Here is a 26,954-nt window from a genome sequence, read left to right on the forward strand (position 1 = left end):
ACAGACATCTGGTATGTTTCACACGGTGAAACTGAAACTCTCCTCATAGCTGGATGTCACGAGAGGTGAAAGGTTTAGTGATGAGGGTGAACTGACCTTCTAATAAAGGCCGAGACCTATAGCTGTTAGCACCGTTGGCGTATCCCACGAACATCTGGAGGGGCAGCTGTGAGCAGAGGTTCCCCCGGTGGACACGCAGCCTCAGTAACAGACTGCATTGACTTGTCGTTGTGACTCACTCCGATCTCTGCAGCGGTGCTTTTCTTTGCCTGCTAGAAGCCCCGCTGCCAGTTCTATCCGAGCGGCGAAAGAGGGCAAAGACCAAAACAAAACCCAAATCCCCTTTTCACCTCGCATAGAACGGTATCTCAACAACTAACTAAACTAAATAACACCTCCTCCTCCTCCTCCTCCTCCTCCAATTCTCCCCTCAACCTTTCTCCCTCCCTTCCTTCCTTCCTTCCTTCCTCTCCTCTCCTCTCCCCCAACTTTATGACAAACCAGACTAGAAGCCACGTAACACACTCCCTCGTTCTCTCTCTTGCTCTTTCTTTCTCTCTTTCTCTCTCACCACAGCAACCACATATCCACAGCGACCAAAACAATAACCTCTGTGTATTTGTTTCCCCCCCTCTTCCTTTCCTTTGTCGGTTTCTTTCTTTTTTCTCCTCATGTCTCCTCCTCCAAACACACCTCTGTACGTCTTCGTCCTCCCTCCCTCTCCATCGTCCTCCCTCTCCCCTACCCCCCCCTTCATCATTTTTCTTTTTACCGTTTTCACGTCGTCCGTCTTTGTTTGTTCTGTCTGTCGTGTGTGTGTGGCGTGCGGGTGTTTGGATGCATGTGATGTGTGTGTGTGTGTGTGTGTGTTTGTGGCCACCCCAGCGGCCGGATCAGTTACACAGACATGTATCAGATGCTAAGACACATGTGTCCGCCGCTAGGCCTCGGGAAGAGGTGTCCCGCCCGGGTCGCCTATAAGGTAGACTCGCCCCCCACCTTACCCCTCCACCCCCCTCAACCACCACCCCACCTACTCCTCTCCCTCCCTTCATTCTCTTCCTCCCTCCTTTTCTCCCCCCTCCCATCTCCGTCCTGAAACCTCCCCATCGCTGGGGAGGTGAACCTCTCCTCTCTTTCTCTGCTGAAACCAGCCCGTCCTCCTCTCTCCTCCTCCTCCTCTCCTCCACCTCCCTCCCTCCCTCCTCCCAGCGGTGTTCTCCTCATTGTCTGTTAGTGGTGGTTGTGGTGGTGGTGAGCGCTGTCCTCTCTTCTCTCTCTCCGACCGCGGGGATGGAGGGATGGGCTTTTGTCGTGCAGTGAAGTGAAGTGATAGTGGAGTGGTAGTCAATCCTCTTTCTTTTATTTCCTCCCCCCGTCAGGCCGCAGGAGTAAAGGAACGGAGGAGGCTTTGCCAGTCCTTCTGCAACCTGCACGGACGCACGCACGCACCAAAGTCCAGTCAGAAAAAGCTAGATTTAAGAGAGCACAGATCTGACAAAGAATTCCCCTTTTCCATAACAAATTAAGGAACTTAAAAAGTAAGAAAACTTCCTTTGATAGTTTTTAAATCTGCATATTTTTTACCACATTGCATATTGCAGAAATAAAATATGATTTATTATATTAAATATTGTTTTGTTCAACCATTGTTGACATAAAACCAAATATCTCATGATGTGTTACAGGTATTATTAGTTGCAGTTCATTTTTACCAGGACAACCAATTGCTTGTGGACAATACTGATATTCTTTGTGAGCATATATATGGAATTATGTATATTGTTTCACAGTAAGAAATACAAACAAACAACATCTAAAGTTCAAGTATTTGCTTACGATGCGGGTACAGAAGGACCGGCAAGGGTGTCTGTCTTCAGTTCTCTGCGTCTCTTATTCCTGTGGATGGCACATAAACAACGTTACTGTACCACACACATACACACTGTGCACATACAAATATTAATAATAATATTAATAATAATAATAAAATGAGAAGGAAAAGTTCTGGCCCTTCTAGTTTTTCATCTTTTTTTCCAAGATGCTTTTTTTTTTTTAACACCCAAGGAAACGTCGGCGTCGTTGGCTTCTCTTTGTGCCTCAGACCACCGGGGTAAAGATTTGGGTCGAGCATTTCAGCATCCACTGCCTCGTTGTCTTGTTGTCCACTCTTTCTCTCCACCATAGAGCCCGACTCTGTCTATCCTCTCTATCCTTCTCTTTCTTATGTTGACATCCAGATTCACCAACGTAGTATTGAAAAGATGTGACGCCTCAGCAAAGAGCAAAGAGTTCCTATAATATTTCTGATCATGTTTGTGGAGCCAAGAAACCCTGAAAAGTACAGTAGCACCACAAAGGCATCACCAATGAACACTGTGTGGTGTGTGCATCAGCTGTAAAGCTCATCTAACTAAGCTAACCTATTTCAGGCTGTTCTCATTAGGGATGCACCGATACCACTTTTTTTCAGACCGAGTACAAGTACTTACATTTGGGTACTCGCCGATACCGAGTACCGATACGAGTACTTCTCTGTGCCGAAAGACCCTCGTTAACAGCCAGCTGGAGGGCGACACACGGCAGGCTGGGGAGTCCCGCATACGAGGCGGTGCGCCGCAACCGGCTCTAGGTCGGCTTGGAAAGGCTTGGGGCAAAGGTGGCTCGCGGCCTCAGCTTTACAGCGCTCCCCGACTGGACCTCGCCGCACCATGACGGGGCTCCCTGCTCCCAGTGCGGACTATCCTCAGTGCGCCCCAACCGCGTCGTGCCGCGGCCCACGTAAAAGTATCGGGGTCTGCGGCGATGTCGGCAACCCACCCGACCCGTCTTGAAACACGGACCAAGGAGTCTAACGCACGCGCGAGTCAGAGGGTGCAAGCAAAACCCTGTGGCGCAATGAAAGTGAGGGCTGGCGTGCGCCGCCTGAGGTGGGATCCCGGCCCGTCTCGCCCGCACCGTCAGGGAGGTGGAGCGTGAGGACCCGAAAGATGGTGACGAGAGGTTAACGTCACGCTGCCGTAAAGTGGTATCGGTGCCGTTGTATCGGAGCCGTTTTGCGAGTATGAGTACATGAGCACAGTATCGGACCCGATACCCGATACTGGTATCGGTGCATCCCTAGTTCTCGTACACTGTTCGTAGCTATATCTATGAAAAGTAATGCACTATAATTCGTATATAACCGAACTATGAATATAAAACAAACTATAAACAAAATCAATGCGTATAATCCCCATGATTGTGAACCAGGAAGTATAAAGAGCGATAAACGCCGCGTATGGAGGAGGTCGGGATGGATCAGAAAACACCCAGGAGACCGCTCTTCATACTCCGTGAGAAACCAGAATTCAACGTTGATTTATTTGTTACGTATTTCTGTACTTAAAGGTTGGCATAATTTGAAAGTAGCATTATAACAAATAGTGTATACTGGATAACATCGTCAACTCTCACTTTAAGTTACACCACTTCCGGAGTTATTATATTATTATTATTAGAGATTAGATTATTATACAGATTGCTGGATATTTGTAGGAAAACGCATGAAAAATAACTTTTCATAATGAATCATACCAGCTGTTGTTTTAGATTACGTTGCATATTTGCACCCATATTTGATACTTGATTCAATTCCTTCCTGTGAGAAACACGGCGTACATGAAAACGTAAAATAGTCTTAAATCTAATCTATATAATGAATCTTCTTCTGGTCAGTACCAAAAAAGTATTGAGTCGTACTTAGATGGAAATCTCTCTCCTTACTTGCCTAACTTGCTCGTGACATTACCTGCATAATAATATGAACTATTCTGTTACCAGGATGATCAAACGCTCCGTTGTGCTAAACTGTTATTGAATCTGGGTGTCAGTTTTTCAGCCATTTACTGTCTCTTTCTAGTTTTCTCACTTTTCTTTCTCGCATTTTTCTTTCGTCTTTTTCTCCTCGTCATCTTCCTACCTTTTCAATTTTCTCTCCTTCTGTCAGTCTTCTGTCCCTCTGCCTCTCCGTCCACTTGTCTGTCAGCAGTCAGCATCCATCTTCATTTCGTCACAGCTGTCCCTCTGTCCATCCGAGCCCGCTCTGTCTCGACCTTCCTGTTCTGTCTTCTTCTTCTTCTGTCTCTCCAGTATGTCCACCTGTATCTGCAGTGGTCCCCATCACATACTTCAGCCCATCAAAGCCCTCCAGTATTCATTGATACAGTTTCACAGGAAAAAAAAAAGAAGTCTATTAAAGGACCTTTTGAGATCAGAAAGTCTTCTTGGTTTCTTGTCAGAACAGAGAGGGGAAGGTTAGACATCTCCGACACTGATCATAATGCTTCTAGCCAAAGTTCCTGATCTTCCCTTTAGTGGACACAAGGCCTCACCTTTACTGGAACAAGTAGTTTTGATATCTGTGTCTCGCTGACCTCTTCTCAGTAAACTTATGTCAGTGTTGTTTTTAGTCCTCGTCTTTATCTCTTGTCTTGTTCTTGTAATTTTCTCTCCTTTCCTTTCTATCTACACACACACACACATGCACGCACACACACACACACACACACTCCTCTCTCTGTTATTTCCAATTGATTCCTCTTTTACTCTTTCAGTGTTTTCACGATTCCTCCTCTCCCTCCTCATTCTCGCCCTTCCCTTTTTATCTGTAACCACATCTCATGAAGCAAAGCTTAGAGCCGCCTAGTTTAACTCCACTAACCGCTGTCCCTACCATGTGTCCCCCTTCGATAGACCCCCGTCCCCCTTTACCCTACAGTACTACTACTACTACTAAAAAAAAACATCTGGTTGGTCCAAAAACAAAACCAGAAAGGACGTCAGTCATCTCTTTTTGATCTTCTCTATGATTTTTTTTCTTCTTTCAGGGAATGCCACAACTCTAATCCTCTCTAACTTTGACACCCCCTTAAGACACTGCACCCGTTTGGCATTGAGAGAGACCTTGACTTGAAATACTACCATCGCAAATTTGACTTTGATTTAAGGGAAACCATGGATGTAAAAATGTAGAGAGCAAAATAAAAAAAGAATGTCAATCAGTAGGATCAATCCAGTGGGATTGAGGATACTCTCTTTGTGCGGATGCACGGCTACTTGTATTGTGAAAGTGGGTTTTCAGGGAAGTCGTGGTGGGGGGGTAGCGGGCTATAGGTGGGAAGAGTTGGGGTTAGATAACGGGAGTGAAGTAAAGGCATGTTGCATGTTTTGTGTGTCCGGGTTTGTGGGATTATTTCTAAAGGGGGGGTGTTGTGTTGCATGCAATCGTCGCACTCTCTGTCGCATGGCTACGGGCGACTGCCTGCTGCCTGCCGAGCGCTGTGGATGTTGGCCGATGCCCTCCGCCTGCCGCACACTTGGCTTCGGGGCATGCCTGACACTCGCACACACTCAGGAACACACACGAGCATGCACACACACAACCCACCGCCATCGTACTACCGTGCTTGCCATCGTGAGTGCCCAACGCTCATGTTCGTAGGTAAATCCAATGGATGCCAACCGGTCGGGATAGGAACGGCAAGCGGGCCCCGGCCGAGGCCCGGCTTGTTTCGTTCTATCCGCGGGTTTCTCCATTGGTTTTACCTGGTACAGTATAGACTTGTAAAGACAGGGAACCTCCTTACAGGGTAGGGGGAGCTCTATAGCAGATGCCTCAGTTAAATACAACGACAGCAGTCTCCTGAAAAATAGCAGAATTACACCAGTGATACTGTTATTGTTCTCCAGTCGACCTATTTTGTCTTCAAAGGACTCCAATTAAGCGCCCTTAATTGCAGTCTGTGATAATAATTGTGTGTAAGTGGGGGGTTGGAGGGGGGCGGGGGGTTGGGTCGGTGTATGTGTACTGTTTTATATCTACATGTGTGTAACAACAGAGATGTGTAAATGCGCCAATGCATTCACACATTTAGGGAACATGGGCACAGGTTGGGTCGGCGGCCATTTTGGCTCCGATTGTTCTTCCTTGTGGTTCTCGGCTCTCACAGTTGCTTAGCAGCAGATGGCCCTCATTGGATAGCTGTGCTGTTTGGTAGAGTATCACTGGAAACACAGGAGACGCAGAGACTCGTCTATTCTTTCCTCAAGCAAATGCTCATGCACTGACGAAATTAAAAAAAACCTGTGCAGCAGACTCAACACATGATAATATAGCACATGTTTATTCATCTTTTAAAACTCAAAATTGACTGACTGATATCAGATCTCACACCTAGTCATCCTTGCCTTAACTCTAAATCTTAGCGAACGTTAAGTTAAAACCCGGACGAATCCAGTCCTCTGATTGGCTGTCGTCTATGGAGCTCTCTCAACCCCCTGCCCCCCCCAACCCCTCACCCCTGCCCCGCTTCCCGGAGGTTCAGGCACGTCACACTTTTAGCCAGGACACGTCCCTTTCTCATCCTCTCATCCCGACTGGCTCTCCACAGAGGCTGCTGCGCATGGATCTGCCGGTTGCCGACGACAACTCGGTGCATTTTAACTCCACCCTCATGGCTCTGATCAGGACGGCACTGGACATAAAGATCGCCAAGGGTACGCCCCTAAAGTACTATCAACCCTTTTACTCTCTGGCCCTGTTCACATCTGGCGTTAACATGCGTCCTGAGTGATGCGAACACAAGAGTACAGCTTTAAAGGTCCCATATCGTGCTCATTTTCAGGTTCAAACTTGTATTTTATGTTTCTACTAGAACATGTTTACATGCTGTAATGTTAAAAAAACAAACAATTTTCCTCATCCTGTCTGTCTGAATATACCTGTATTCACCCTCTGTCTGAAACACTCCGTTTTAGTGCATTACAACGGAATTGCGTTGCTAGGCAACGGTGTGGGTCCATGTTTACTTCCTGTCAGCTGATGTTATTTACATACACTACAATAGGAAATAAACCGGGACACTTTTAGAATGTTTAAAAACGTCTTGTTTCAAAAGCGCAACTTCAGAATACAGGCTGTGTGCACCGCTGGCACCGCTGCCTTTGCCAGGAAACAGAGCTTCAGAGAGCCGGGGAGGAGAGAGAGCAAGTTGGCAGATGTGTGTCAGCTCCGTGCAAAGCAGCGGAACAAAAACACCGACACATCTCCGACAGTTCTTCCTGTGTCTAGTCTGACAGTCTGTAGATATGTAGCCTATAGATAAGATATATTTTAATAAAATGCAGTCGTACCAACAGGATACAGCAGAGCACAGAGACCGTTTCCATGCTGCGAGGGAGACAAGTGCTTACGTCAGAGACCCCGCGGATCCCAGCAGACGTCAGTAGAGTAGGCGGTCCTTAATGTGGTCATATGAGGCCCAGACAAGACTCTCAATGTGGTCTGAAAGATCCGATCTCAATGCGTCTTGAGTGCGTTCACACCTGTACTGTCCACTTGTGACCCGATCACTGAGGACGCATGTTAACACCAGGTCTGAACAGGGCCTCTGTTCATTGCAGTTACTTTCTTGTGTGACCTTCTTGGGTTATGACTTTTCACCTCTGTTTCTCTTCAACAAGAATGCTCTAGATTATTATTATAATATGACAATATTCAGCCAATTCTGACACTAACAAATAACCTTTTTGTTTTTGGGCGAATGTGTGAACGCATGAATGGATAAATATATTTCTTTTGGTCTGTACCTTCTTTGCCCTGTGTTAATGTGTGTGTGTGTGTGTGGGGGTGTATGGATATATGCAACTGTTTGATGTGTGTGTGTGTGTGTGTGTGTGTGTGTGTGTGTGTGGGGCACTGTGGTTGGCGTTGCCACCCAGGCGGTGCAGACAAGCACCAGATGGATGCGGAGCTGAGAAAGGAGATGATGGCCATTTGGCCGAACTTATCTCAGAAGACTCTGGACCTGCTGGTTACACCGCACAAGGGTAAGTTGCAGAAAATGGCGGCATAGTGGTGTGTGCGTGTGTGTGTGTGTGTGTGCGTGCGTGTGTGCGTGCGTGTGTCTCCGATCACCAACTCACCAAGAGGACAGCTTCTACCAGCCAGTGTCATTCACTGCTTCGCATCTCCTGATCAGGCTACTACAGTATAATCACACATACTGTACATACATATAAATACATACATATATAAACACATATATACACCAATGTAGATGCTGTTTATCCAAGCGTCCGTCTAATAGCAAAGTATCTCTGGCTGGATTGCCATGAAATGGATTTTGGAGACTCCCTTGCCATTAGGTCAAAATGGTCCTTTGACCAACACTTGATCAATGGCAATAATCGTTGTCTCCAGAGCATGGACCCAGGTGGTTTTGGTGACCCTCTGATCTCTGGTGTCACCATCAAGCCATACCTCTAAGGTACATTATTGCTCCCAAGGTGACCCCTGGTAGAGGGAATGCATGGCCTTTGTCCTTATGGCCGTCAACCTCATGGCAAAACATCATGTCTTTCGCCCCGCTATGCTCTGGTAATAGCAGAACAGCTGTTATTGGTTTGTTCCTTTCGTAAACATTGCAGCGTTCGGCTGCTGCTACTGTTGTTTCTCCATATTCCCTGTGATCTGCGGCCGTTGTCACTGATAACTCCAGACAAGTGCTAGCACAGCAACGCCAAAAACAAGCGGCAGAAAGCTGCCATGCAATGTCTGTGGAAAGCTGCCAGCCATTCACTGCTAATTCAGTGCAGAAGGTTTTATTCCTGAAGAATCTCCGGCTCACTCCTTCAGAGCCGCGTCCTAGATGACGTCCACCAATAACAGCGCGTTGTCTTCACGTGGCACCTCCCGCCACCCGAATCCGTCCTCACGCATGTAGATCAACGGTTGTGATTGGCATGTCCAAATTCAGGACATGTTTGTTAGCGACCGTTCTCGCCGGCGTTCTAGCAACAACTTTGCAGTTAGAAATCCCCACACTTCGGTAGGCGGAGACCTCCGATTGGGTCGTGTCTAGAAGGTCACCGCACGAATTGCAAAACTCTCATAAGATGGTTAAGGTTAGGATAGGTCATCAGGCAGCGAGTCTCATGAGAGTTTTCGCATGTTTTAGCAACTTGGGGGTTACCTTCTAGACACCACCCTCCGATTGTCTGGTATTGCGAGACTACGACGCAGGTTATGCTGGTAAAATGATTTGTTGTTAGGTTGTTGGGGGAATTAATAACCACTAAGCCGTGAGGCTATACCAGCTACTAACAGGCCACAACATGTACTGAATGCCTTCGTTACCCTCAACAAGAGAAGACGCAGGCCGACCTTAACCCCTGTGAGTGCGACTTGCTTCCCTGCAATTATTTCCCTCGTCTTCCGCCGCGTCGCTCGCCACATGGTTGGACGCTGAGCAGTTCGACCTCTCGCCAACTGTCGCAGACAGACGGCAAACCGACCGCGTCATTGTTATCACATAGTTCTACACACAGACACATAGTAACACGTAGCTCACACACACCTGCACTGATGTCTCCACCCACCCAGACGGTCCTGATATCAGGGGGTGCCTACTATAGAAGATCCTCTATAGAAGTCTTTTCACTACAGGAACAAATGAGCACCAGATAAACTAGTTCAATAGATAGTATATATAAAATGATTGTGATGAATGACCCTCTTTCAGGTAAATCTGAATGATTATTGAAACTAGCACAACGATGCATGTTTAGCAGAAAGCATCAAGTTGCTTGGCGACCTGCATGGCATCTATTATGGTTGATTACACACATTGGTTTGAGATATGTGTGGTCATATGTTATCACACGTTTTAATGCTGGAAGACTCGTAACCATGCCACTTTGAAACAGGGCGCCGCTCATTCAGTGTTAGCGACGCAGTTCAGTTATCTGACAACCAAAACAAAGCTCAATATTTTTCTGATTTTAAATGTCTACGTGTTTCCACCCAAACTCCGGGGATACCTGTCCAGAGTTTTTAGAAAAACATTGAGCTCCTGTTTTCCAGGGATCGTTTGACTGAGGCGTCCGTGTGTTTCTTAGTGAGGTGGCTACCTGGTCCTCAGCCTTAATATGAAGAGATTAAAACTGCAGGTTTGACAGAAGATACTGAAGTCATAAGAGAATGCTAACTGATATATGGTGTAGGTACAGCATCTGCCTGTGAAAAGACTATCGGCTTTGTTGTGTTAATGATTGTACAGTGTTGTGATGTTGTATTTGTTGGTTGTTCACCAGCGAGGGAGCTCAGTTCTGTTTCACAGGGAAACGTTTAGACAGCGGTTACCAACATTGCTTCAAAACAACAAAATACCACTTTATTTATCCTTTTATTTGCACAGTTTGAATGCCTCATCTCAGCCATCAAATTTGGAGGTAAATCAGAAATCTGCCAGCTGCACGTTCCCTTTACCGTTTCCTCTATCTTGCCTAATTATACATATAGGAGAATATCATTAGCTTATTAAACTGGTTTCACAACTGAATAAAAAGGCGGATTATACTGATATCAGGTCATTAAATGTACGTTATCAGCAGTTATAAGTCTCATAGATGTGGGTCAGTAGGGGCCTGCTGCACCCACTAGTAGGTTTTGTCATCTATTCACATGGTAGATCACCTAAAGAACGAATAAAAGAAGACGACAGCGACCTCTATCGATAGTGGTAATTATGACTGGAGCAAAAGCGTAAGAGAGACACTGTAGCATAGACGGCGTGAAACTCCATGAGAGGTGGAGGATTGGGCACAAAACACAGTACTTTCACCCGGGAGACGACCGGGGTTTGCATCCCGTGTGAAACCAACAACGTATAGCCTTCGTGTTCACAACGCGGTTATTTTAAGCCAAAACATGATGTTGTTCCCTAAACTTAAAAGAGTGGTTTTGTTGCCTAAACCTAAACACAATGTTTTGTTTGTGTTCAAAGCATAACGTGTCACGCACGCAGTTTTACAACAAGTTAAAACGTGTTGCTTTTAAGTTTCGTTTTCACTTTTACAACGTAGTAGGAGTAGTAGGGCCCTACTGACCCATATTAATGAGGCTTATAGCGACTGATAACGCACATTTAATGAGCTGATAACAGTCGAATCAGGTGCTTGAAAACAATATCATCAATGCTGTAAATGGGCTTCAGTCGTGTGTTAGAAGAATCTATTAGTCATTGAGAATGGGGTTGACTCCAGAGACCTGTACTACGAAGGGAGTTCAACATACCCAGGGTATCTTCTCCTTATCTGGTTTAACTAACAAACGAGATCCCGCTAAGCAGTCCTACGACGCTGGTTATCAACTCGGTAAATCAACGCAGGGTTTCACCATCTGGCTGTGAGAGCGTTCACATGAAACATGGACAAGTCTACTGTCAGCAGGGCGACATATTTACAAACTATAATATTAGACAAATAATAAGAAGTTAAACACATAATCACAGTTGAAGCTGCCAAATGCAGGAAGAACAGCTGGCAAAAGAAAGAAAATGCTTAAGTGTGAATACGTAAATTAACAGACTTATTAATTTAACGGAAAACTCAAAAGTCAGATATATTCGTCTAGATGGGGCAGTGATATTATAAATAACTTTCAGAATATGATGGATTAATATCTTACACTTCATTACGCTCTTTGACAACAACGTGACTATTTCAGTCTTCTCTCCGTCTCCGGCAGTGTGAAACGAACTTGAGATCAAGATAAAAAATAAAAACATAATTCAAAGCGGTAAACACCCACAGCATCCAGCCAGATGTCCTTCCTGCATCTGTCAGTTTAAACTGTGTTGTTCTAGTCTGGATTATGACTGTAACTTCTTCATATTTGTGTAATATTATCACACGATCTGCTCACCTTTATAACCCTGAAGTGACCTCCCTAACCCCAAATCCTGCTTCTTAGTACAGGTCTCAGGGGTGAATGTTTTGCATATTATAATGAGACCAGAAAAAATGAGTCTAAGTTTGTCCGTCTAAATATGCCTCTGTGAGTGATGACCCAGAGCACTCGCTGTATTTTGCATTTTTCGCTCCTCCAGCGCTGTTTAAATCCTCACAATTGTTGTTTATCACTGACCAAATATTGCGTGACAGACCTTCCTCTGTCAGCTCCAGATGGAAACTGAACATTCAGTTTACTTGATTCTGAGTGTGTCCCTCCATGGAATGACCTGAAACAGAACTGTCCCAGCTGCTGGTGGACTCTGCATGTGATTGTGATTGTCAGTGTGTCGGTGATGTGATGATTGTGTTTCGTCTCCCACTCCCATCCCCCCCGTCGCCCCCCCCCCCCCCCACGGCTCAGGGTCCCATCTCACTCGGGTCTAATCTTGCAGGGTAACTTGTCATTTTCTCAGCAGCCACAGACTTGACGGTGGGCAAAATCTACGCCGCCATGATGATCATGGAGTACTACCGGCAGAGCAAGACGAAAAAGCTGCAGGCCCTGCGAGAGGAACAGGTAGACTCCATCCCAGAGAAACTCACCAACGCAGCGAGACACTTTTATCTCTTCCGCCTCCTCCTGGTCCTCCTTTTCTTGATACCGCTCCCACAAACCCTCTCGGACTGCCTTTCTTCTATGGATTTAAAAGCATGAGAACCATGTCTTACACATTTCAATCCTACATAAGCTCCCAGCTACACTTCCAAACCAACCCCTCTTCCTCTGGTTTTCTTTTCATCACCTGTTTACCCAAACCTTTCCTCCCTCTCAGCCTGCACTGTTCCCTTTATTAGCATGATAATCTCCGTCCTTTCTCTAGCACCAGCCTGTCATTTCTGTTATCATGCTTGCTAACAGAGGGGATCTAGCTGTTCTCTAGCTCGTCAGCAACCTTTCCCTTTTTCTCTCCGCTGCTTTCCCTTTTTCTTTTCACCATGGGTCGTTTGCACGCGGTGAGGAGGATTAGGCGTTACAAAGGTTTACCACTTTACAAATGTGGTTGGTAATGTTCTGAGCGATGATGATGATGATGATGATGATGATGATGATGATGATGATGATGATGATACCGATACCACATGGCCTTACCTTCTGTCCTCTGTCAGTGCTCTTCCCCCTTCTTGTCGATGAATGCCTTTTTGAGATGCACTCGCTCCCGCTGTCTCTGTATTTTGAATCCACACTGCGGACGTGTGGGAAACATCTCTCCACTTCATGTTAACACTTCCTGTTTGCTCCGGCGAGTCACGTGATGCAACAAAGTCCCAAATTTAACTCATGAAATGGAGGCCAGCCTCGTCTATTATTGACTTTTCTTAAAATGGGATTTCCATTTTGCAGAGCGAAGGAGTGCATCGGTGGGTGGAGAGTATGTTCGTCTCTTTTTTTCGAACAGTACAAATACAGTTTGTGTTGGTATGTTCCTGAATGCAGCCATCCCATTGGACTGAATGGACAGGTCCACACAGGCTCTCTCAACATCGGCAGTACACAAGGACTTTAACCAGTCTGTGTGTCTGTCAGTATGTCTCTCTCTCTCTCTCTCACTATGTGTGTCTTTGTTTTTATAATGTACCACTTTAAAGAAAGAATCCACCCAAAACCACCAGGAGACTGTTAGAAAGGTTTCGCTGTTTGACGATTTCCAACACAAATCCTGATTATCATGTTGAGATATTTACAGCACAGCTACAGTGGAGCTAAATAGCAGAATAGTTCTTGACTTTCTAAAAGATCAGATTGATGTCTTAGAATCAAATACCAAGGGTTTAGTTGGGAGCAAAGACACACCCCGGTGAACACAAATTAGTTTGCAATTTAGTATTTATGTGTCCACATGCCCGTCTTTGATTATGGAGGAAAGTTTCCCACCGGTTAATACACTTGTGACAACACCGGTGTTAACGATTACAACGGACATTTTATAAGACAAGATGACACTCAATATGTGTAGAGTGCTTACGTTGATCTTTAAGGTTGGGTAGCGGTGTGTCTGGTCTCTCTCCGGTCAAGCTTTTCCCCCTGGCGCTGCTGCGCCGCGCACACCGGCTGCACACCGGCTGCACACCGGCTGCACACCGGCTGCACACCCCCACACGGCTTCATACCAAAGCTTTACAGATTGCTTCATTAATGTAACGGTTCCCTTATTAGCTTTGCCTTCCGGCTCAGCTCCCTCTTCACCACAACGGTCCGGTACAGCGCCCGCACAACTGCTGACACCGCACCGCACCACCTGTCCATCTCCCGCTCCATTTTACCCTCACTCGTGAACAAGACCCCGAGATACTTGAACTCCCTCGCTTGGGGCAAAGACTCACTTCCAACCCGGAGGGTGCAATCCACCGCGGCCTCAGACTTGGAGGTACGGACTCTCCTCCCGACCGTTTCACACTCGGCTGCAAATCGCCGAGACCACCGCGCTGTTGTCACGTCATGTTTGTTTTGGCCAAGGAAATGTAGTAAGGCACCTCCCAAACTGAAAGTCAATTAAAGAAAAGTAAGGACATAAAGGAAAGGACGACTTTTAGACAGAGAACAGTGTAAATGAACCAGCGGGTGGATTTTTTCTTTAATTCCTCAGTTGTTTGTTCTCGTCTCTCTCCTCCTGTGTGTTACCCGTCGCGTCTCAGTCGTCCTCTTCAGTGTTTGTTGAGCTGTTACTGTGTCTCAGATGTTTTGTCTGTCATTCACTCTGTTGTCTCTCATTCCTGTCCTCCGTGTCGTCTCTGTCCCTCTGATGCTCTCCCTTTATCCTTCTAGGAAGAGATGAGACCTTGACTTATCAAGTTCTCCCTATTTGGTCAATCCAGGTCGATTGTCACCAAGTTGCTCTAACCGAGACCCATTCTCTCCCGTCTGTGTGTTCATGAGTCTGTCTGTCCGTCTGTCTGTCTGTCTGTCTGTCTGTCTGTCTGTCTGTCTGTCTGTCTGTCTGTCTGTCTGTCTGTCTGTCTGTCTGTCTGTCTACCGTGGTGGTTGGTTGGTGGGATGTTGAGTTGAGGTTCCTGTGACCGGTGGCTCTGTATGTAATCAGTCAATCCTGGGACCGTTCATTGATGCATAACGCCACTGCTGCTCCATCGAAGCCGGTGTCTGTGTTCGGTGTTCGGTGTTCATGTTGTCGCCGTAATCCGTCTGAACATTTGTACCATGAATTTTCTCAGTAGAGCTAGCCAGAGCTGAACCAGACTGTCCAGAGACGAACGTGAGCCATTGACCTCCGTGACACAGGACATGACCTCTGGACAGGATTAGACAAAAACAGCATTTTTAAAGCCTCTCTGATCAGTTATGTCTCATGTTAAAGGGAGGAAATAGAAGGCTTTCAGTTGATATAACAGACCCTCAGGCAGCCATATTGGAGGACAACAGCTCTTCAGCAACAATAGGTGTGAAATGCACAAAAAAAACACCTTGAAGGTCAACATTCATGGTGAATTTCTGAGCTATTTTGACCAGAAACTGATTTTTCATGCACTCAACAGCCACCAAATAGTGTTTGTGCTTCCATAATGTTGCCTTTTTAACACTAGCTAACTTAAGGTCTTTACACACCGAGTGTAGCTCTCTTCACAACAACACAGACACAGGTCGGTTCTTTGATACGGGCGTTTATTGCTTGGACACGTCTTTTCTCTGATGCTTCACTTTTTAGTCACGCCATGCACACGCCGTGAGAACTACAAATCAAGATAGCACAAGCATATCAGTAAAATACACTTGACATAGCATGAGAACAAAGGAAAATACAAATTGGCGCGAACATGAATTAAAGTGCATTTACAGGTAGAACAACAATATTTGTTGGCCGCTTGTCTTGAAAAGAGGTTCTTGAGTCCATGAAAGTCCTTTTGAAAGTCTCTTTGACGGTCTGCTTTTAGCTTCAGACGTCGATAATCATAGCTTTAAACACTTTACAGAGCATCGCGAGAGGCATCTGCTCCTTCACTCACGTTGTATTGTTTACAGTCCCTCAATGAATTCCTTCGTAGTGGTACTACACAGGGAACATTGGTTCCGGGGCGGAACGTAAAACAGTGGACTAATGTACTTTTGACTGAAACACTTCTACCTGTTACACATTTTGAACTGTATGAAACAAATAATTTTACTCACATCATATTTAAATTTTTAACCTTATATTAAATGAATTATCTATTTATTTATTTATTTATTGCATGAACTTATGGGATCAATTAATAATTATATATCATGAACTGATTTATGCAACGGCACTTACACCGGGGGCGTGACAAATAACGCGAAAATAGGAAATACTCGCCTGCGGATATGATATATCTAGTGCTTTTATTGTTATTGTTTATTGTATTTATTTGTTAGGTTTAGATTTAGATTAAGGAAGCAGCTGCAAAGCTTCTATTCCCACCTTCACCAGCCCAATAACAAATGATTCTAAAGACATTTGAGCATGTGCATTGTAGCCAGACGAGCTTCCTGTCCAGCAGATCAGCCCGATGTGTCAGCGGAGGTTTGGACGTGTGTCTGTTTCTGAACCGGCCTCGATCCATCTGCACTCATTAATCATTCAGCCGTTAGCTTCCAGGCTGTGGAGGGACATGACAGAGGCTGTAGCAGTCATGAACCGTCGCCTTTAAGCCACTCCCGAGGAGGACTCCATTACCCAGGATCCCCTGGGAGGAAAGCTGCCTGACCTCTGACCTGATGGAAGCAATAGTTCAGGTTCAGATGTCCACAAAATGGCATATTACTCAAAAGGTGTTGGCAGATGAAGGATCACACGGATGTCAAACTGTTAGTTTTGAGTAAAATGTCTTTTTTTGATGATGTGTTTCATGAGTATTGTAATCTGGATTTAAGAGCAATCTTACCTCGAATGAAGGTAGAAGTTCCCCTCTGACACAGATCTGAGATCAGCTTTCTGTCCCTGAACATCAATTCAACCTGATGTTAAAGTCAAATAGCCGGTAAAGGCTCGGTTCAGTGTGGGTTAGCAGATCCCAGATCAGTCGTCTGGCAGGGAGCTTTACCTCGAATACCACACAGCCATGTGTTTGCCGATGGCGCCCCCGTGTGGGTGCATGCTGCGAGTGCATCCTGTGTTTGTGTACCTGTGTCTGCCCCCTAAGTGTGCCTGATGCCAGCCTGCAGGCCATGTCGTGTATCTCACACAGAACCGAACGCCATTAATGTTTCAGCGCATGGAGGCGCCCTCTGAGGGAGGGGGCACGGAGGGCCAGGGGGGTCAAGGCCTCAACGGCCTCCCCAGCACCCAGACAGACAACCTCAACAGCATGTGAGTAGACCATTAAGTCAACGAAAGTCAGCGTCCTGTTGCTCGCGCTTGCTCGCTCTAAATATACATGAACGAGCATTGCTCAAAACAGTGAGGAGACACACGTCAGCTAAAAGCACAATATCACTCTATATTCCAGCTGCTTGGCAGTAATGTTAGCTGACCAGACGAAGCTCTCTCCATGAATCACTGCTGATCCTAGTGTTGGCTTTTCCTGCTTCAGTGCAGGCTGAGGCAGCGGGGCTCCGCAGCGAGGAACGTTGTCGTCTCCGCCCGCAGCCGGAGTGAACAGGACGACACCGGCACCCGGTCGGTAGCGAGACGACAACGTTTCTCTCTGCGGAGCCCCGTCACTTCACAAGACACGGGAAACCTCTGTTGGTCTGGAGGAGCTGCAGCAATTATTTCTGCACAAACGTCCACTCTACATTCACTAGATATTCTCAGAGCTACGAAGTCTTCTGCAGTGAGGAGTGAGCGCGCGTTCACGTCTAGAGGTGGAGCGAGTACGCGAGAACGCGCGCTCTGTCTGAGTGAAGGCGAACAGGCAGTGGAGCAGAGGCTCCGGCCACACGCGAGCGCGCATATGTCCCGACCCGGTACATTTATACGCTTAAAAAGTTACAAACAGTCCCTTTAAATGTGACATAATAACTAAATACAAATTAAAAAAAAAAAACATTGACTTCCAGACGAGGGAACCAGAGGTGCTAAACTCATTTGTGGGTTTTAGGACTCATTCCTGTAACACTCTATCACCGTTTATTGTCAGACGACCTCTAGTGGCCGTGGTAATTATGACCGGAGCAAAGCAGGCAGTCAGGTGACGTAGTATAAAGAACAACAAAGTCCGCGTAGGGAGGTGTAATTTGGGTAATAAGCTATTATTCAGTAGGTGTTTACTAAAACATTAAAACACATCCCTGGCATCACAATAATATTCATAAATATGCTTTAATTTTTAATAAACACCAGATTTAAGATATAATACGGCATAAAAAAATTCATATTCAGAGAGATTTAACAATACTGGAGAAACAGTGTTCAGAATTTTTCATTAAATCAGCTACTACACAGCTAAAGATGTCATTTGACTACAAGCTGACGTGTGTGTATGTATGTGTGTGTGTGTGTGTGTGTGTGTGTGTGTGTGTGTGTGTGTGTGTGTGTGTGTGTATGTGTGTGTGTGTGTGTGTGTGTGTGTGTGCCAGACCTCCCGAGGGCGGCATGACTGAGAGCCAATCGTGGGTGACGGCCAAAGCCCAGGAAATGTTCCAGAAGACGGGCAACTGGAGCCCCGACAGACCCTACCCTGACGATCTCCACGACAACCGTCACAACCCGCAGGTATGATGAGCACAAAACGCGTCATGTCGTCACCGTGGTAACACGCCCGGCAGTTCAAGCCCAGACAGTTACAGTTTGTCTCCAGCCACGCACGCCGGTTCTGGTCTAGTCCGGAGGTAACAGCAGCTGAGTGAAATCAATAATCAATAAGGTTTCGTGTTCATCGGGTATCAAAGATGCCGGTGGGAATCGTTCCTCAGGGATCCTGCTGTCGCAATCACAAAACATCACAAAACCTTTATGTAATAGTAAATAATAAAGTGTTTCCACCTCCAACGATCTGAAACTGGAGGTGCGAAAACAATCTTATTTTTATCTAAATGACTTCACATTCTTATTGAACTTACCGACACACCTAAAGCTGGTTATACTCTGAACCAGTTCAGCTTGTTTCTGGACCGACTGTTGAGCTGCACGACTCATTTTAGAGTCTGAATTTCAGCTTCGTTGGGCGTCGGACAGTCGGATGATTTTCTGACATGTCAATTTAAATTGTTCTTCTCTTTTTACAGTAATCAGAGCGTAGTTGTCAAGATAACAATGTAGGCTACAACAGATATAGTTAGTAAAAGGTAGCTAGATACCTCCAATTCTCTCTGGACAAGCCGTACTGTCCACGTCTTCCTCGACACGAAGAGTCCATATAACGTTACGCCGCTGCCTCTTTTTTTAGACGTTCCAGCAGACAGGATGGCACAGATGATGAAGGCAGCAAGGACCTCTGCTAGCAAACACACTTTACCTGCCTTGGAGCTTTCAAACCAATCTTTATTCATAACTGTCAACAGCAGGAACGGTCCTCAGGAGCCGACGGGACCGTACAGTGTGATCACTCAGATCGTGAACTTTGGCTTTACATCACAAACGATCCACTCGTACGGTAGAGTAGGAAGTACACAACATCATTTCTAAAATGGTACAGTGTATGCTCAGCTTTACTGTGATATTTCCTACTGTACTGTATGTATTTATGGCGTAAAACGTCTTTGTCAATTCAATTCATAAACAGAATTTTAGTGAGTTTCACCCGATCCCAACGCCCATCCTCAGATAAAAGCTGCAATAATCTAAAACCTTAGGTGTCAGTACTCTGAGCTGTCTGAGAGTCAGAGCTTAAATGCAAAAAGCTTTCCTATAGAAAACAGAGACCAATTAAAGTCAGTGTTTTAATGGTGCAATGTGTAAGATCTGGCCACACAAACAGGAGGCAGCATCTCACATCTACTACTGAGTCCATACGATCTACATTTACAGTAATCACTTATAACTGCTACCTAACAGCAGGGCAGGAAAACTCTGAGAGCCGCTCAAAATAACACTGCTAACTTCTAATCTTCATGTGTGGCGTCGGCCTGTAGTTCACGTTAGCTATCTTTGTGTTTAGGGTGACATTAACCGGGGGCTGTGTGGTCCATTTACGCTTTCATAGTTTGTTTGTTTATTGGATTAAATCCAACGTTGAAGAAACAAGGAAAGACGCTGTTGACCGAAGTCGTCTCCTGGTGGCAAGGAGGACCCGCGTCTTCCGACCGCGGCCAACACTGTTTAACAGACGAGCTTTTCTAGATACAACCAAGAGGTTTTGGTGCCTCCGTGTAGTTTGTGTTGGAGTCTGAGTCTGAACAGCGTAGACACACGCGAGCGCGCATGAGTCACCGACCTGCAATGATTTATACGTGTAAGAAGTTGCAAACAGTCCATTTAAGTAAGGGCTATTAGAGTGTTCGTACTGGGGAGATGATTCATCTCAAAATAAATTATCCGCTGAGTTACAGACGTCTCTTTCCCAATGTAAGTCTATGGGAAAAAGTCTTTTTGGGCCCAATGGCATAACGTGACGGACACGGACGCTGCAGTACCGCCGTTTGGCCACTACGGAAAATGTGCTTCAAAGCCCGGCGCTCTTCCTGGGGGCTTGTTGACGAGCCCTCGGGGCAGCTCGACTTCTTGGTCGTCTCATGTTGGACTGAGGACAGACATAACGTCAACACATTTTGCTGATAAACTAAACTTCTGGCCAGATGTTACACACTGCACCTTTTAAAGGCGAGTGGAAAGTAAAAACTTTTTTTTTTTTTTCGCCTCTGCAGGTAAGTATTTTACCTCAAATGATCTTTCCTGATTCATATCTAACCTGGATGGATGAGCATTTCATCAGAATCCATGAGGCATAATGTGTTTCTAATTGGAGTCTTTCATGATAAAATCGTGAGGAGTTGTCAGACCTAAATCCAGTTTGCTGTCTCTGATATGAAGTGATTTAACGCAGCTCCAAAGGAATTTCAGAGCTCCACCTTGATGCCCTTTTAGTCCTCAGTCTACTCCGTCATCCCTGACACTGAGTTCTTAACAACCTGCGGTGAATTAGTTCAGATGAGTATCTGAAGTGCTGGATTTTGCCGCCGTTACTCCGGCATACAACTCTATAGAGTCTCTCTGTCCTCTGTCCTTTTTTTCTCTTTCTTCATCTTCCTGCTCGACGTCCACGTCTCCCGTATTCTCTCCGTCTCTCCATCCTCCTACTCCCTGCTTTTTCCTGTTTCACTCTTCAACCTCCTCTTGAGTCGATGGCTAGGAGTTGATAGATGTGTTTTTGTGGTGTGCACTTTCTTCTCCTCCTCACTGCCTTCTTTACTTTCACTCGTCTGTTGGGCCGTCCCTCCTCCCCCAGCCCCTCATCTCTCTCTCTCTCTCTCTCTCTTCAGTCCCATGACTAATGTACAAACATGTATGTGGATTTGGGATTGTGCCATGATGTACTCTTTGGAAAGAAAAAGGCTGAAGTCTCTTATGCCTGAAATTGGAAACAAAGAGGAAAAGAGGAACATCATGAATTTTCCTGACACATCATTGAATTAGCGCCTCCCTCGTTAAGTCGATGACGCCCCCCCCCTCCCCCTCCCTCAGCAGACGGTGGTCACGCCGCTTCTCGTTGTGTTTTACAGACGGTAGAGATGAGGGAGATGGGGCGGGACGGGTACTCCGACACTGAGCCCTATCACCCAATGGATGGGCACGGGCGGACCCTCTCCATGCCCCGCCTCTCGGCAGACAACCAAGTGAGCACCTTCATCCCACCATCACCATCACCACCATCATCATCCTCCATCACTATGACTGCAGCGAGGACAGTTGAAGTGAATCAAAAAAGTCTCTCCTTGCATCCTAAAGAAGTCTGAAATGAACCTTCTATTTTAAATACCAAACAAATATACACAGATATGTTTAAATATAAAACATATCTATTGATTTGTTTTGGCATGATCGTTTCGTTTGCTGTAGTTCTCTGCATGGGGAAACATGGTTCACTTCCTACAAAATGTTTGGACAGGATGCAAAGAAGCTGTGAGACTTTTGTGAATTCACCTCCCTCTGTCTGGTCTCCCTGTTTGTCTCACCCTTCCTCCCTTTCCTGCCACCCTCCTCCTCTTCCTCCATCACTCTAACCTGCACTCATCCAGCAGCCGACCCGCCGCAGAGCTCCTCTCTGAGCGGTACAAAGAAGTTTCATAGGAGCGGCGAGCAAAAGGGGTCGGAGGGCTGGATAAGTGTTCTAGATATGTATATTAATATATATATATATATATATCTAGAAGACCTATATCTATAGAATACCTTCCATCCTGATCCTGTTCCCTAATCCATCTCCATTAAATCCTTGGTGTGTCTGTCCTGTGTAAACTGTGGCCAGAGTTAGTGTCTCTCTTCAGAATGAGAAAATACAAAAGACTCATCAAGTGCGATGCGTTAAAATCATTTAAATACAACCACACGCTGGCCAAAGATACATCAACTGTAGGTCATGTTCAACCTTTTTCTAGAAGTTTGCTTCAAAAATGATTGAGTGACAACAAAAACAAATTCAAGCTTTAAATATTCTGCCAGTTAAAAGGAATACTTCACTCCTGAAATGAGCATTTGTATATCAGTTACTCATCGAGTGTTACCTTGAATTACTGAAGAAAACTTCCTCTCATGCCTCCACGGTGAACGGAGAATACACAAAACTGAGAAAAAAATGTAATGGAGGCCGCGTTTAACAACAAAACTCAAGGTTCAAGGTTCTGTTTTGGTCGTCTGTCAGTTCCAGCAGCAGCAGTCATTGGCAATGAAAATCTTTGGTCTCAGGTTCCTCCAACAATGCTCATAAAATATGTGTGTAAGGGATAATGTACAGCGAGCGGGTCATTGTTGTGACAGAATCTCTTTCTCTCATCGTCCTGAAGGGGTTTATTTCACAACAATGACCCGCTAGCTGTACATTATCCCGCTTATTACACGGCTACTTACTGAAGAAATCAATAATTTGACACAAAAACAGTCTGCCAGAGTCAGACATCAGAACTGCGGCCATAGCAACGGTCTGTTATACATAGCAACGGTCTGCTATACATAGCAACGGTCTGCTATACAGTACATAGCAACGGTCTGTTATACATAGCAAGGGTCTGCTATACAGTACATAGCAACGGTCTGTTATACATAGCAACGGTCTGTTATACATAGCAACGGTCTGCTATACATAGCAACGGTCTGCAATACATAGCAACGATCTGTTATACATAGCAACGGTCTGTTATACATAGCAACGGTCTGTTATACAGAGCAACGGTCTGTTATACATAGCAACGGTCTGTTATACATAGCAACAGTCTGTTTTACATAGCAACGGTCTCTTATACATAGCAACGGTCTCTTATACATAGCAACGGTCTCTTATACATAGCAACAGTCTGTTATACAGAAATTACAGACCGCAGAACGCCATGATTGACCAATCAGAATCGATTATTCAACACAGCCGTGTGATAAATATATATATATATAAAAGGGTAAATCACACAAGTAAAAGTAAAAGCAACATTATAATCTAAGGCATAGAATAGTGCAGTTAAAATATAGGGCTTAACTATAAACATAAGTAAATATAAAATAGTAATATATATGTTTTATTATTGTAATATTATAATTTGTAACGTAGTTGATGACAGTATTTCAGATGGGAAAACGTATACAGATGTTACTTCTCATCATGCATATACAGTACATAGGATGTGCAAACTGGAATGTAGTCTTTATAGAGAAGAAGTGTATTTACACGGAGGTGTAACTGTTTGTGAAACGTTATGTAAAGTAAATAAAGGTAAATTAAGGTAAAGTGACAACTATATAAAAAACATCTGTTTACAAACGGTCACACAACTCATGCTGTATAATCCATGTCTCATTTCACTAAACTTTACTATTTAAAATACTTCCGCGTAAACGGTCTCACGTTTGTGCAGTACACCGAGTCACCGTGGAGGTTTTCTTCAAGAATTCAAAGTAACACAGGGTCAGTACCGGTTATATAAATGGTCATTTTGGAGTTGAACTATTCCTTTAATTTGAGGGCAGGGACAGATGTGTGCAAGGGTAAAATCCTGATTATTTGCACACTGACTTTGATGATCTCACAGATTTCTCCAGCAGGTTTGGTGGCTTTAGTTTGGACCGCGAGATGGCACTTACTAACACTTTCTGGTTAACCTTAACATGAAATGTCCTTACCTGGTTATTAGGGTTAAATCTGTGTTACAGTCCTGAACTCATTTATCCAAAGAAAAGAGATGGTGGATGATACAGGGACATAGCCGGTCCACTGTCCAGGTGTTGAAATGTATATTTATCATGGACTTTACCATGAAGCCTCTGGCTGCAGTTAACATTCATCCCATCACTCCGACGTGTCGCTGCATCCAGTCATGTTGCTCTCACTCTGGTGTGTTGGTCACTCCGTGGAGTGTTTCTGTATGAACATTTAACCAGAGGTGTGTGAAGAGAGTAGAGACGCTGCCAAGATCATTTCTACTCATTCTTAGTGTTTTAAGTTTCTACTTTAATACGGTGGGTGGTGTTGATAAGGGAGGATCATTTGGAGAAACTCTGTAGCTTGTTACTGTTGTTAGTGTGGACAGATAATAATGTGCAAGTAAAATATCATGAGGTTATATAGGCTAGTCTTAGCTTGTCCATTTACTTTCTGTCCTCTTAAATATACTGTATATATAACAAAGGATGCACTGTTTATATGATGCAGATGTAAATACTCTCAGATTAAAGCTGACAGTCAGCGCTCCACACTCTGCAGCTCATTTTAAACCCAATAGGCTGGAGCTTAGAGCAAACACAACTAATAATAATCTCCAAATACTCTGCAGACTTTATACACTTCACTTCTCTGTACTGCTCTTTATATTTTGGGACACTCATTTGGTCCATGCTCATTAAAACTAACACCACCTGACCCAGGTAACAGTCCTGGAACATGAAAGATGTGTGAGGGTGTTTTCACATCTAGTCCTTTTTAAACGAACCAGACTCAGTCCTCTTAAAGCGGACCAAACAGAAAAGGGACTCAGTTGTGTTTCTGGTCCACTTCAGCTCTGATGAAGTCTTCTCTTCTCTACCTTCATCACTGCTCGTCAATGCTTTCCCCTTCAATGACATTTTTTAGGGTTGGAACAGGCGCTTCCACACAGAATACTGTCCAGTTTGTCTCTCGTGTCTCACTTATCAGTATCTATTTTATATTGCCGTGAAAACATCTCCTTCAAATAACTCTATATATTCAAGTTTCTCACCAAAAACTACATTTTACAACATTACACTTGAACACATCATGACAACATTATAATTTTACGGCCGAATACTCATTTATTTGAGCTTGAACGCATCATAATATTAGAATGGCACTCAGCGCAGACCTCCGCCCCCCCCTCTCCGTTCAGCTTGCTTCATCCACGCAGCTGTACGTAGCGGAGCATCGAAAAACACGTCAATCAAACTGGACAGAAACGAAATAAAACTCACCTAAACCGTCGGCGTTACTCTTTCCAACAATCACCAAGTGTGCTTTGGTCCAACTCGACTGTAATTTCACAGACTTTAATGTGAAAAAAAACCCTGAATCTACAGGTGTCGTACACTGCGCATGTCCTAAAGCCTGTAGTGTTAATGCACAGGCTGAGCGGAGTTATTAAAAAAAAATCCCGAAGCCGGATCATGATCCGGATCGCCACCAAAATCGAATGGTTTGTTCATTGTGCCACACCCCACCCCTCCAAAAGATTTCATTCAAATCAATCACAGACTTTTAGAGTAATCCTGCTAACAGACAAACAAACCAACAAACCAACAAACCAACACCGGTGAAAACATAAATAACTCAAAGGAACCTCTGTTAACGTTAGCTGTTAGCTCCGTCATTTAGCCAAGCAGAACTGTGCTGCCTACCGGCTGCTATCAGCTAACGTTAACTAGGAGTGTGTTCCAATCCACGTACTTCCAGAAGTACACATAAGTGTAGTGCACTGTGTGCACTCTGTACTCACTTGAGTAGTGCGTAAATTTCAGCGGGGTAGGATCGTCTCAAATCGAATACTCTGCAGCGCACTGACCGGAAATGACGATGGCAACATTTGACCGCGGCTCGCTACCCGCCAAAATATCTTCTGAAAACAAATGAAAGCAGAGTGGAAATTACGTTTCCAACGTCGTCGCCTACGATGTGTCCTCCTGTTGGCTGAAAATGCACCGGTATGTTTACGTATTGTTTTATTCTGTTATCTACGTATGTTTGAATAGTGGTCGTGGCTCCGCCCCTTCCGCTACGTAGCCAAGATGGCGACAGTTGAGTGTGGAAAGTGTCCAGCGTTCCACACTCAACGATCTGACCGTTTTGAGTACAACATCCAGGTACTTTGAGTGCACTGCATTTTGCCGTACTTCCTAGTGTGAACGCACTTATGCACTCAAAATAGTAAGTGTAAGTACAGAAGTACGCGGATTGGAACACACTCAAGCTCTCCTCTGTTCCAACACAGATTTGTTGCTCACATCGTAGCGTTATCAGGGATTGGTGAATCGGTGCATATTTGTACTGAATATTGGCCGATAAGGATCGGCAGCTGATCAAAACAGGCCATCCCTAACGGCAACTCTAGAGGGCTCAAATACAAAGGGAAAGGGCAAAGCAGACCTGGAGCGTGTTGTGTTCACAATACACAGGTTAAGCGAACCACAACACGGACTTAAAGCGAACCGTACTCAGACCACCTCCCGAGGAGGAGGTGGTCTGAGTACGGTTCGTTTCAGATGTCTGAGTTCTTTTGCTGTTCACATATGCACTAAAAATGCTGACTGAAATGCAGTTTGGAGGGTTGAAAGGGACCACGTGTGAAAACACCCTTAATGTAATGAGATAGCAGCTCAACAGGAATAGAGGTAGACTGCTGTGGGAGTGTAGAAAATGTCCTGTGTGTGTGTATGTGTGTGGTTGTGTGCGTGTGCGTGATGCATATACAGTATATCTGTGTTACTTACTGCTTTCTAACACTGCTCTGCCTTACAGAGAGCTCATGCTGTCTCGGTAAGTGTGTGTATGAGTGTGTGTGTGTGTATGGACATGCATCTTATATCTGTCCTCTGTCCTCTCGCTTACTGGCACACCCA

The 26,954-nt window shown here is 45.1% G+C and overlaps 1 protein-coding gene across 20 annotated transcripts in view; it reads left to right on the forward strand.

The window, feature by feature from the left end:
• Nucleotides 1–26,954, forward strand: part of cacna1ab (calcium channel, voltage-dependent, P/Q type, alpha 1A subunit, b) — a 178,956-nt gene that overhangs the window by 134,254 nt on the left and 17,748 nt on the right. For 8 of the 20 annotated variants that reach the window (XM_037764557.1, XM_037764562.1, XM_037764563.1 and 5 more), the window contains 6 exons: nucleotides 6,432–6,537; nucleotides 7,762–7,869; nucleotides 12,249–12,352; nucleotides 16,993–17,114; nucleotides 18,326–18,461; nucleotides 21,407–21,520. In XM_037764557.1, coding sequence (XP_037620485.1) covers nucleotides 6,432–6,537; nucleotides 7,762–7,869; nucleotides 12,249–12,352; nucleotides 16,993–17,114; nucleotides 18,326–18,461; nucleotides 21,407–21,520 — 690 coding nt within the window. Of the gene's footprint in view, nucleotides 1–885; nucleotides 983–6,431; nucleotides 6,538–7,761; nucleotides 7,870–12,248; nucleotides 12,353–16,992; nucleotides 17,115–18,325; nucleotides 18,462–21,406; nucleotides 21,521–26,853; nucleotides 26,872–26,954 lie in introns of all 20 variants that reach the window. The other 12 variants (XM_037764578.1, XM_037764561.1, XM_037764567.1 and 9 more) reach the window with 7 other exon arrangements.

This window comes from Sebastes umbrosus, chromosome 3 (genome assembly GCF_015220745.1).
Source record: "Sebastes umbrosus isolate fSebUmb1 chromosome 3, fSebUmb1.pri, whole genome shotgun sequence".
Lineage (NCBI taxonomy): Eukaryota > Metazoa > Chordata > Actinopteri > Perciformes > Sebastidae > Sebastes > Sebastes umbrosus.